Consider the following 12,373-nt stretch of genomic DNA (forward strand, 5'->3'; position numbering starts at 1 on the left):
GCCATTTAGAGATTCGAGGAACTCTCATCCACGATGAGGAAGAAACTTTACTGACACCTCGTACGTCTGCCTCTTCCTCACTATTCATTTCCCCTCAGTGGTTCTTATTGTGTGTGCGTGTGTGTGTGCGTGCGTGTGTTTTTGAGAAACTGCATTTCACTTCCCTGTCCTCATTTACCTATCTGTGGTGAGACGTGTTTGTCTTCCAGCGTTGTAATCATAAATTCTCAGCAGGCAACTTCATCTTTAATATGTTTCATTTTTCACACTTCTCCTTTTTCCACTGTGTGTGTGTGTGTGTGTGTGTGTGTGTGTGTGTGTGTGTGTGTGTGTTTCAGTATTGCCAGTGCTCTCTCAATGTCAGCTGACAATAGACCTTTAAAAGGCTTGCGTTAAGAAGGTCCTGGATTGAGTGTGTGTGTGTATGTGTGTGTGTGTGTGTGTGTGTGTGTGTGTGTGTGTGTGTGTGTGTGTGTGTGTGTGTGTGTGTGTTTGTTAGAGGCATCGAGTCTATGTGTGTGAGTGTTTTGTTGTTGCTGCATTTCCAAGTGTCCTGTTCACCTCGAAGGGTACAGCCGTCCCTTGGACCGGCCTGGCATGCTGGCAAAGCACTTCTCCAGTGTGTGTGTGTGTGTGTGTGTGTGTGTGTGTGTGTGTGTGTCACTTTGAGGGGGGAAAAATCTCACTGTTATCAAGGTTAAGCGTCCTACTGTTTTAGTGAGAGGAAGGGGAGAGAAAGAGGGGGAGAGGGGGAAGAGGGAGATGGATAGATAGGGGATAGAGGGTGAGAGCTCGGAGACAAAGGAGAAAGCGGTGAAGGGAGGGAGGGAGAAAGGGAATCGAGGGGAATGGGAAGGGGAGAAAGAAGGGTAGAAGGAGAGAAGGGGGGAAAAGAGAGATGACGTGCAGGAGAGAAGTGCCCTTGCGAGCAGTGGGAGTTTTGCAGCGCTCACATTTAAAGTGCTTCACTCTCTTTCTCTCTGTTTACGTCTATCTCTCTCTGTCCGTTATTTGTCCACTGGGGCTCCTCTGTGTGCACCCAAACACACACACTCACACACACACTTCCCCACATCCATCTTCAGCCCTCTTTAGGGAGACGTTGAAAGACTCTGGCAGGCAGAGGCACTTGTATATATGAGGTCTCAATAAGCCCAAAGTCCATCAGAGCGCAACACAAAGAAAAATGACACGATTCCTTCAGTTCAGCCGCTCATGATGATTTTTTTTGTTCAGTGAGAGGGGATATAAATTTAAACCAAGAAGAGAGTGACTCTTCACCGACAACCATTTACAAAGTTGAGGTTTTTACACCACCAACAATAAAATGAAGGCACAGTGAGGAGAACATTATTAAAGGACAGCGACAGTATTTTTTGTTCTATTTATTTGGGTTTAATTTTTCTTGATCTTGGAATCAGGGTTTATTTTCCTTCAGAAGTGTGTTTCTGTTTTGATACAAATTATGCTCTGCTTACAGTAAACAGTCTGACACCCACAACAGGAAATGGAAGTAAATATCCCAAAAACATACAGCTTCACAGACTTGATTCTTAGGTATTTCTTTAATTTTAAAGTTAAAGATGTAGACAAATATAAATACTCAGCTTTTTTACACAAAAATGTTAAATGTCTTAGTAAATGTACTATACATCTTTGATGGACACTGTATTTCACTTTGAAGAAATTAATTAATCCAAAAGATTCTTATTGTTTGCGTGAAATAACGGTTACAGAAAAAACAACATTGACAAAACAACCTGTCGGAAAATGCCCTACAAAAATTTGCCGTAGTTGCCCGAACACGGTTGACAAGCCATCCTTTCCCCATGACAAACTTTTTTCTGTCTGAAGCATAAATTCCCCGTCACATCTCAGACAAAACTATCATTCTTCTCCTGGCACCAGGAAGCTACTGTTGAAACAGGCTCGAGGGGAACAGCCTATTTGCATACATAAATGTGAAAATTTGCAAGAAGACAGACAGAGAGGACAAGAGTGAGAGAGGCAGGTGAATAAGTCTTCTGTTGGCCGAGGAGCTGCAGCAGTGGAGGAGGGAGGGAAGGTGTTTTGCATATTAAGGTTTTTTTTTTGCTGGGCAGGTGTCTGAGAGATACAGGAGCTGATTAGACTTTAGCACAAGGAAAATTTGCCCAGCCATGCAAATTCTAACCCCCCTGACAAACCAACCGCCTTGGTGAGCACGAAGACTCTGCGTGTTAAGTGTTTGTGTGTGACTTTTTGGTGTGTGTGTGTGTGTGTGTGTGGGTGACCGCGTGTGTTTGTGAGTGCGGGTGCGTGGGTTGTGTGTATTTCTTTGCCGTTTGATGTTGGTGTGGGAATGGTGTGTTTGTGTGTCTTATGTATGTGCGCGGACACAGTTGTTATGTTTCTTCCATCTTTTACGTGTGTGAGTGTGTGCGTGAGTCATAGAGGTAATGTGGAGATGGAAATGTACTGGATGTGTATCAAGATGCCCTCAAGGCCCTTTTCTGTGGATCTCTCCCCTTTCTCCTCCACCTCCTCCGCCTCCTCTTCCTCCTCCTCCTCCTCCTCCTCCTCCTCTTCGTCCCCTACCTGCCTGCACCACCACTTGAAACAGGAGCCTACGCAGATTCAGCAAGCACACATACACACACACACACGCACACACACAGTTTTCCCTTTGCCAGATTCTGCATCATCAAAGTTCCATCCACCTTGGTGGCGTCTTTGGAATGAATATGTCCTCTGTTTCAGTGATCACACACACACACACACACACACACACACACACACACACACACACACACACACACACACACACACACACACACACACACGTCTGTGGCCTTTCTTGTTTGATGCTAATCTGCTCTGTCACTGTGCTGGCCTAATACGCTCCCCATCTCCCTCCCAGCTCCTCTTTTGTCGCGATTGTTTCCCCTTTTCCTTTCATATCCCTCCTCCCTCACTCCCTCTCGTCGTTCTCTCTTCCTTCTGTTGCCTCTCTCCTTTCATTCTTTCATCCTCTTTTGCATGTCTTCCGCTATCCCCCCTCCTCTCCCTCGCTTTTTCCCCCCATTAGGAAGTTTTAATGGCATAATTGTCACATTCCTTCTGGCATAATGAACACCAGCAGTAATTAAAGAGCTTGCCGTTAATTACCTAGACTCCGGCTCTACTTTCCTCTTTTCTCAGCCCCCCTCCTGATCCCCTCTCTTCTTCTCTTTCTTCTCCACTTCTCATTCGCTCTGTCCATCGGCATCAAAGTCTTCCGAAACAAACCCGGCCTCCCAAAGCCTTGACTTTGAGCAAGCAACGCTTTCATGTGAGGACTCAAGTGAAAAATCTCGCTTAGTGTCCTTTTCTTTATACTTCGCAGCCCCCTCTGTCTGTCTTTGAACCTCCAATGACAACACACATCATCTTTCATAAGACAGGAATGTGTGTGACCTGGTAATGGGTGAGAGTGAGAGAGAGAGAGAGAGAGAGAGAGAGAGAGAGAGAGAGAGAGAGAGAGAGAGAGGGAGAGAGAGGTGGGGTCTGATAGAGAGACAGTTTTATGATGGCTCTGGGAAACTCTCAGATTTCCATAAGACAGACTAGGCCAAGCTTCCTCTGTCAGTGACCACTCCTCCCACAGAGGACACACATACACTATACATACACACACCTCGGCATTTAAAAGAGGAAGTCCCTATGATCTCCATGTGAGAGGGAGATACCAGCAAACATGGTGAGAAGCCTTCGTTCGCACACACACACACGCGGGTATCGTGTGTCCACCCTTATCAGCTGCTCTTTCTCCTATTGGAAAGATGTCTCACTCCTTTTGTCCCTCTTCCTCTTTTGTCTGTCCATCCGTCTGTCATCCCTCTATTTGAATTGATAACGCCCTCCCACAGACACACACTTATCCAGTGTTTTTTAGTTTTCAACCAAAGTGACGAAATAAAGAAAGAAAACTTTTTATAATTTGAACTCCCGCTCCGTCACCCAGCTATATTCCAGCTTTTCCTCCCGCTACCTCTCTGTTTCCCTCCATCCCGCTCTCTCGTGTCTCTCGTGTCTCTCCAACTCTCCATCCATTACCAGAGCCACAGAGAGATGAGAGCAGATGCTGTCTGTCCAACCGCCGTGCCCCATAGCATTGTGTGCTTCACCTCTCCTTCCCCCCTCACTCCCTCGTTCCTCCTCTTCACGTCCCTCTCGGGGCTCCATTTGTTCTCAACCCAGAGAGGCTAATGTCTATTTTCTCCTCCTCCTCCTCCTCCTCCTCCTCCTCCTCCTCCTCCTCTTGCTTTTTCCCTCTCTGTCTTGCACTCCTTCATTCCTGCTTTTTCTGGGGGGGGAGGGTTCTCACCACGTAGGGCATGGTGTGTTTGTGTGCGTGGGGTGTGCCTTTAACCCGGGTTCGACCTCAGGGAATTTGAGGTGAAAAGGTCACGGCCGTTGCACTGGATGCACAGGCAGAGACACAGATACAAACATGTGTAAACATACATAAGTATCTAAGAACACACACTTGCTCACGGGTGTGGTGTTTTCAGTAAAAAGCTCTAGGGTTCTCTTTGAAGAGCGATTGAAGACAAAAAAGTGGTAGAAGATAGAGGGAGAGAGATGAAAAGCTGGCAGTATAGATTTAAGTTCAGAGCTGCCAAAAATACAACCAATACAATTTGCCAGTGGGTTTATGTCAACTACACACATGCACACACACCTCCCCTAACCTCGTATCTACTGTCATTCCTCTAATCCCTATCGCTATAGAGAAAAGGTTGAAGTACACTAAACTCCCTATGTGCACATTACCGCTGTGTGTCATATACTGCACCTAATAAGTAGAGTACATGCTGTCCTTGTATTCCCACATGCAATCATGTGCGTGTTCACATGCTCTTTGAGACAGTAATGATGACCTGAGGAGAGGCGCCGTCTTATGTTCATATTTATCATGTTAACCGAATTGCACATTTGATAGATTAGAGATTAACAAGAAGATATGATACAAAATGTCAGATTCTCATTCAGATGTCATGAGAACTTTGTGATGCTGATAGACTTGAAAGTGATAGTTTCAGTTTTAATCACCCAAGATTGGGCATATTCATAGCTGAGATTTGTTCTGCAGCTTCAATACAATGGAGGTGAATGGTACTCCATTTGTGGTGCTCACAGCATTAAACACATTCAACCCTGATACTAGTTGAATCGAAAGTAGAGTTGACAAGATTCCGCAGTAATAACAAGAGAAAATGAATCCAAAACGATCTGAAAGGCTAGATACCACAAGAACTTAGTGAGGAAACAGTGTTTTTTTTTGTTTTTTTTTGTTTGGGGCAAACCAACCAACTGTAAAGAAAGACTGGTAACAAAAGTGAGGTCACGGTACCCCACTAGTTCTTTTCTTCAGATATCACAGCAAACCTTTGCCGGGCCATGAGTATAATTTGCGACTTGTCTTGGCTTTTTAATTTTCTTAGTGGGAAAGAGTTAAGGAAAGAAAAGAATAGAGAGCGGGATCTTCTGCTTCTCAGTGAATAGGACTATTGAGGGCTCCCGTTTGACGTAGCCTGACAGGTCTTTTCTTCACAGCGTGGTGTGTGTGCGCGCATTTGTGTCGCTGTGTATGTGAGAATAAGCCACTTCATTCTGTGCACTGATTAAATGACCAGAGCTGCGTGTAGAGCCTGGGGCACCAAGGGGAGCAAGGAATCACTTAAAGAACGACATGATCCCCTCTCTTCTTTTCTCACCTGCTCACACAAACATATCCTCTCACTGCGCTCATCCAACGATTGATTCTCCACCCTTTATTTCCACCAGTACCCCCCCCCCCCCCCCCCCCCATCCTCCTCCCTTCTTCTCCACTCTCCTCCCTCCTTCTGTCCCTGGTCACCTTGTGAGGGGCAGCCTGCTCTGTGGCACAGCTGCTGATTATGTCATTATTTCTGGACCATTTTGGTCTCCCTCCCTCCGTGTGTGTGTGTGTGTGTGTGTGTGTGTGTGTGTGTGTGTGTGTGTGTGTGTGTGAGAGAGAGAGAGACTAATGAAGCGTGGCAAAGGGACTCATGCCAAAATGACCAGGGCGTGCATCAGAGCTGCAGATGTGTCAAAGCAACCCCCCATTCAAACACACACACACACACACACACACACACACACACACACAAACACACACACACACACAAACACACACACACACACACACACACACACACACACTTCCCATTACCCCTGCTGATGCCAAACTCTCCCTCCTTCAATTCAATCTGCAGTTTATTATATTTCTTTCTTCTCCTGCCATCTTGTTCTCTCACTTGCCCTTCTTTCCTTTCTCCTTCGATACATCCGCCCTCCTCCGTGGCAGCTCCTTGCTCTCCATCCTTTATTGTTTGCCCCCCACCCACACCCTCCTTCTTCCTACCCTTCTATTCTTCCTCTCCTTCCCTCCCTCCCTCTGTTCTCTTCCTCTCCAGATGTCCTGTTCCTATCTTCCAGACTCCCTTGCTCCTTTATTTCCCTTCTGCCTCCTGCTCTCTCTGTCTCTCTGAGCCGGGTTGACTTCCTGACCTCCAGGGGCCCCATTACAGCGCTCTGTGACCCCCCTTCGTTTTGATCGCTTTCTCTCAGCCTGTGTCTGCCATACAAGCTCAGACGATGAATTTTTAAGTCTCTAAACAAGGGCTTGAACTGTGATTCCTTGCTTCCCCTGCTGTGTGCAATGTTTCTGTCTGTTGCCTGGTTTGATATAAAGTCAGCACCCTTGGCTCAACCGCCAATTTCTAATTTAAAAAAACGGCAAAGAGAAGAGGTGGCAAGAGGGAAGGAAATACCTGTCAAAAATGAATTTGCAGCCTGTGTGTTTGTAAGGGTGGGGGGTTGAGGTAAGTAAAGATGGCGGGGGGAGCGAGGAAGATGGGATAGGAGAGCGACTTCATCAGTGGCTTTGACCCTGTCCTGTCCTTGACTCCCTAGCCGAGGTGCACCTTGAGAAGAACCCATGTGACGCCAGTGCTCATGCTCACATACGTACACACACACACACACACACACACACACACACACACACACACACACACACACACACACACCAGACAGTAAGACACACACACATGGACATGTATACACAACAGCCCCTCAAGGCTCCCTGTTCACAAGGTTATCAGTGGAGTGAGGGTGGCTGGTGTTTGCTCAGCTTTGAGGCCTGTTTCCCGTCCCAGTAGCCTCCTCAGCACAGAGAAAAACGCACACTTAACGGATGAGAGATTTGAGGGATTTAAGACAAATTCAGGAAAATCTAAAGGTTGAGAAATTGAGCACTTGGAAGGGACGTGATCAAACGAAGGATCCAGTGTGACTCTGCCCATTCTCTGGACTCTTCAGCCATGGCACAGTCTTATCAGCGGGAGTGGGGGCTGGGGACAAGCAACGTGGGGAGTAGGAAGAAAGGGGACATGGGTTGTGTTTGCCTAAAGTGACAGTGTGGACCAAGGGCTTATCAAGGCCTTTGTAGATTATTGATCAGCGCAGATACGTGAGGCACAGGGGCCTATGTTGTGAGTGTGTGTTCGAGGTTCGGGAAGCTCTGCCTTGACTCACTGAAATGTCACCGGCCTGCTCAACTTCAATTTCCGCTTTTTGTTTTCAAACATATATTTCGCAGTCAGCAGAAGTGAGAATATTCTTAAGATTCAGTCACTGCAAAGATAAATCAATGCCAGATGACCCCACCAGTGGTGTTCAGTGCAAAACAAAATCTATAAATTCCCTGTCCCACACACAGACAAATACAGTGACTGAAAAGCATGGGAAGTGTTGGTATTCCCAGGCTGAGTTGGGGTTAGGAATTAACCTGGTTGGCAGCAGGGGCTCATGTTGTGTCCCTGCATTTCATCCTTCAAGGCTACAGCTCACTAGCACACACACTCACTTACACACACAGCCTTATCTTCCAGGGTCTCATCTTGTTTGGCCAACGCTGTGCAAATAGAAGGTGCAATACATCTCCTGACAGTTCCCAAAAGCAAAGGGGAGAAACACGTTGGCCAAACAAACGGCTCAACCCTGAGTCACCGAGAGAGGAGAGATTTCTCAGGCTTTACCGAAACACACACACTTGCACACAGTGTGTGTAACAGTAGCTTTTATTCGAGGGCTCGGGCCTCTGGCTACCTTTTTAAACGCTTGTCTAAGCAGTCTTAAGACAGGGACTGCTGCCGGACTGAATAGCTCCCAGCAAGCCGTCCACAGGCTCCTATTGTCCTCCGTCATATTTTATTATCTCATCAAAAAGCAGGAAATCCGATTCCCTCTCTCTGAAAAAGAGCTTATCCTTCTGTCTCAAAGCAACCTGTCACGAGAGAGGGAGATGGAGAGAGGTGGAGAGAATGGGGGAGAGAGTTGTGAGGCAGAGCAGGGGGAGTCAGTGAATGAGAGTGATTAACTGCCTCATCTCTGCCTCTTGTCAGAGAAGTCCCTCTTTCTTTCTCTCTGTTTCTTTCATCCTTTCTTCTTGATAGGTATTTACCCAACACACAGCATGATGCAAAGGTTAGGGAGACGTGTGTCGTATTGCTGATTCTTTTCTCCCTCTTTTCCTCCACCTCTCTTCCTCCTTTCATATTGGGTTACACAGAGGAAGAGCCACAATAATATCCCTTTTCATGAAACGCTTTTGGTTTTTTTGGACCCCGTCACCACACACACACACACACACACACACACACACACACACACACACATACACACACACGCACTTCCAACCTCTCTGTCTTCCTCGCACTTTCTTTCAGAACAAAAACACATATTTTTTCGAGGGCCGCACGACTTTATCAGCAGAAAGCGCGTGTGCGTCTGTGTGTGACACAAGCAGAGGTCAACCTCAGTCAGGCTAGTCCTCTTTCATTCAGACTCTTCCACGGTAAGTCGGCGAAATTTGAAACCACTGTGTGAAGACGACGTTTCCACACTGTTGAGGATTTTTTTTATCAAGATCTCAGACAACACAACAAGAGCAGAGAAATGGTCTTTCTTTCTTTTGTCAGGCGAAATATACTAGTGTGCAACACAACCAACAACTGCTAAAGTTTCGGACAGACAGCAGTCAGTTCTGTCCTTCTGCTTCTCATCACCTCTCACACTAATCTTAATTATGAGCAAATTTACGACAGACTTTAAATGAACCCTGTTGTCAAGGAAAAAAATGTGTTTGGCAGTTAAACATAAATGCAGATTAACACCTGCACATTGTAATTGTTTGTATTCACATTTAAAGTGGGGATCACACAAGTAAGAGGTGACAGAAAGCCGCTCACTTTGACTAAACAGGCTTTCATAAACATTTTCCAAAAGCTTCTTTTTCCAAACAAAAAAAATTCAGTTAAGAAAATCGCTGGGTACCACGGACCAAACCCCAAAGAGAAAAAGATGCATTTTTAAATTTAGCCGGCATAGTGTAAACTAGTCACCTTTTCAGGAATCATTCACACACTCATCCCCCCATCTACACTCTTCTTTCCCCCTGCCTCACTCCCTCTCTCCTCCCCTCTCTCCTCTTTGTACATCTGTCCTTTAATTTTGGGCTCTGCTGAGAAGTTGTTAAAAAGCCCTATGAAATATGTATGAAGGATTGTGAGCCACGCGATTGGCCCCATTTACTGGACAGCCGAGCAAATGAACGGCCACACTGGATAATCCCCCACAATGCCTCTGGAACAAAGGCCCAACAGCTGACCCTAGAGAGAGAGAGAGAAAGATGAAGAGGAGGGAGGAGTGAGGGGGGCTAGAGTGGGACAAGGGATGGGTTACAAACAGTTATGGCTCACTGCTGGTCAGGAGGCCGCTTGCTCACATACACAACTCACACATACTTACAAAACAAAGGCTTGTGGGACAGGAATAACTCCCTCTGTTCTGTCGCTCCGCTCCCTCTCCTTAGACTCTTCTCAGCCCCTCCTTCTCTTGCCATCGCTCTCTCCCTCCCTCCCATTCTCACTCTCTCGCTCTCTCAGTCAAGAGGATCTGAAATACCAATACCCTTTTCTCCTTGACATTGCTTTCTCCTTGTAGTCAGCGTTTTGCTGTCCTTTTATAGTCAAAACGTCAGGAGAAATTCCATGCAGAAATATTCTTAGTAATGCGGCACTCCCTGCGTCTAATGGCTAGGGCGCTCGCGCTGCACCGGCCCGTTAGCGAGGTCTTTTGGGAAAAGGTTGCGCATGCCGGCACAGGCATTTACAGCGCATGCACACATAGTTGCCCTCGCACCGGGGTCATTGTGCCAGTATTTCAGAGTCGACAGCAGCCCAAACAATGAATTATATGCACTTCTGTCCCAGCAGAGGGGAATTCAATATTTGGGGAATTGGGTTAGCTTGTGTGTATTCTCTCTCTGGCAAACACACACACACACACACACACACACACACACACACACACACACCCCTTATTCACAACTCACCTTTTCACTCGAGCAGTGAACAGAGATATGCACACACACCAGACACACGGGCATCTTAGCCTCCATTCATCACCCCGAGGGGGGGCGGGTGGCTGTCCCAAGCGTGTATAAGTGTGTGTGTGTGTGTGTGTGTGTGAGAGAGAGAGAGAGAGATAGAAAGAGAGAGAAAAGGCATGCCTGTGTGTACATGTGCGTGTGTGTGTGTGTTACAGTGGCCACTAACCTTGCTGTGTCCTGACACTCCTGATGAGTATCTGCAGGACACTGGAGGAGAGGAGTGGAGCGGAGTGCGCACTGTCAGGCTTTTGGGCAAGCTGCTGCTGCTGTGTGTGTGTGTGTGTGTGTGTGTGTGTGTGTGTGTGTGTGTGTGTGTGTGTGTGTGTGAGTGTGTATGTTTGTGTGTGTGTGAGCATCACGGGAGGCGGGCAGGGAGACAGTCAGCATTATCCAAGCAGGTGACCCCTGAAGGCTACGTCGCCCCGGAGCTTTGAGACGAGGACAGAGACTCAGCCAAATACACCAGGGTAGCTTGTGTGTGTGTGTGTGTGTGTGTGTGTGTGTGTGTGTGTGTGTGTGTGTGTGTGTGTGTGTGTGTGTGTGTCTGTCTGTCTGTCTGTCTGTCTGTGTGTAGCATTATGTGGAGCTCTCTAGCCGTACAGGATGTGTCATCTCCTTGGCACAAGGAGGTGTGTGCGCTGGTGTGTGTGCTCACGCTTGCATGACTGTGTGTGTGTGTGTGAGTGTGTGACAGAGTGTTGGCTTGGGGGAAGGTGTCACAGATCTTTGCCAGACTAATCATCTCCATGGTGTCGGTGAGCGCTGCTGTCAGGGACACTAAAGAGGCAGCGTGTCTCCCCGTTCCCAAAGCATTTAGTACTTCCTCTTTGGCCAGCACCTCTCCGCCGCTCTTCACTCAGCTCCGTTTTCTTGTTTGATCACAGATTTACAGTGGGACTCATAAAGATGTCACGCTCACTGTGTTGCGGGCAGGGAAATGGGAGGTGTGAGAAACCTGAGAATTCACAAGAAGTGACTTTACTCAGGCTGACGCCTCAATTGGCTTTTAAGGAAGTAGGTGCTCAAGAGACGGGAGATTTATGCTTTTACATCCATTGTTAAAATATGAGCATATTGAGTGAGAGATAACAGTGCTAAGCATGATGCAAGAAAATCCTGCTGCAAAATGATAGATATGCAGAGTGGACAAAGTTATTTTTGGAAATCTTGTGTGTGTCGTTAACAGTGAGTGGAAGCTAAAGTTACGCATTGTAGAAATCAGATAAAACTTCCTGTAATTCAAAACAATTCACTTTCAAGCTTTGAGTCAATTCTAGAGGATTTTGCCGCCTTACAGATAATTTCTCCTCAAAGAGGAACAATAGTTTTTTTTTCTATAGATGCACATAGAATATACTTCCATAGGTGAATAACTGTTTTTCTCCTTCCTGTCTGTAAAGGTCCCTGAACGCTTCATTGAGGTGGCAGAGATTACACTGAGGGAGTTCTTCAACGCCATCGTGGCCGGCAAAGACGTGGACCCATCCTGGAAGAAGGCCATCTACAAGGTCATCTGCAAACTGGACAGCGAAGTCCCCGAGGTCTTCAAGTCCCCCAATTGTCTCCAAGAGCTTCTACACGAGTAAATTTCCCATCCTCCTCCTCCTACTCCTCCTCCTACTCGCACGATGCTTTGGCTTCTATTCTCTTTGAATTTATAGAATTTCAAAATAATCTCTTTTGTTGTTGTTTTTTCCTTTTCCTCAACTTTTCCTTTGATTTCCTGTTTTAAAAGAATAAATAAATTATTTTTGAATGTATGAAAGTTATGAAGTAGCATTCCCAATCTGCAGCCTCTGTGGCAGTTCCTAAACGACCTAGCTATTGTCTTGTTGTTCTTATATGATAATTCTCGTGATGGTTATTATTTGT

The 12,373-nt window shown here is 46.5% G+C and overlaps 1 protein-coding gene across 1 annotated transcript in view; it reads left to right on the forward strand.

Moving 5' to 3' along the window:
• Positions 1-12,087, forward strand: part of LOC306733997 (prospero homeobox protein 1-like) — a gene marked incomplete at both ends in the record, with an annotated part of 23,804 nt that extends 11,717 nt beyond the window's left edge. The window contains one exon of the mRNA XM_079215314.1: positions 11,902-12,087. Coding sequence (XP_079071440.1) covers positions 11,902-12,087 — 186 coding nt within the window. The remainder of the gene's footprint in view (positions 1-11,901) is intronic.
• Between the last annotated feature and the right edge of the window lie 286 nt (positions 12,088-12,373).

Source organism: Taurulus bubalis (assembly GCF_910589615.1).
Source record: "Taurulus bubalis genome assembly, chromosome: 3".
NCBI lineage: Eukaryota > Metazoa > Chordata > Actinopteri > Perciformes > Cottidae > Taurulus > Taurulus bubalis.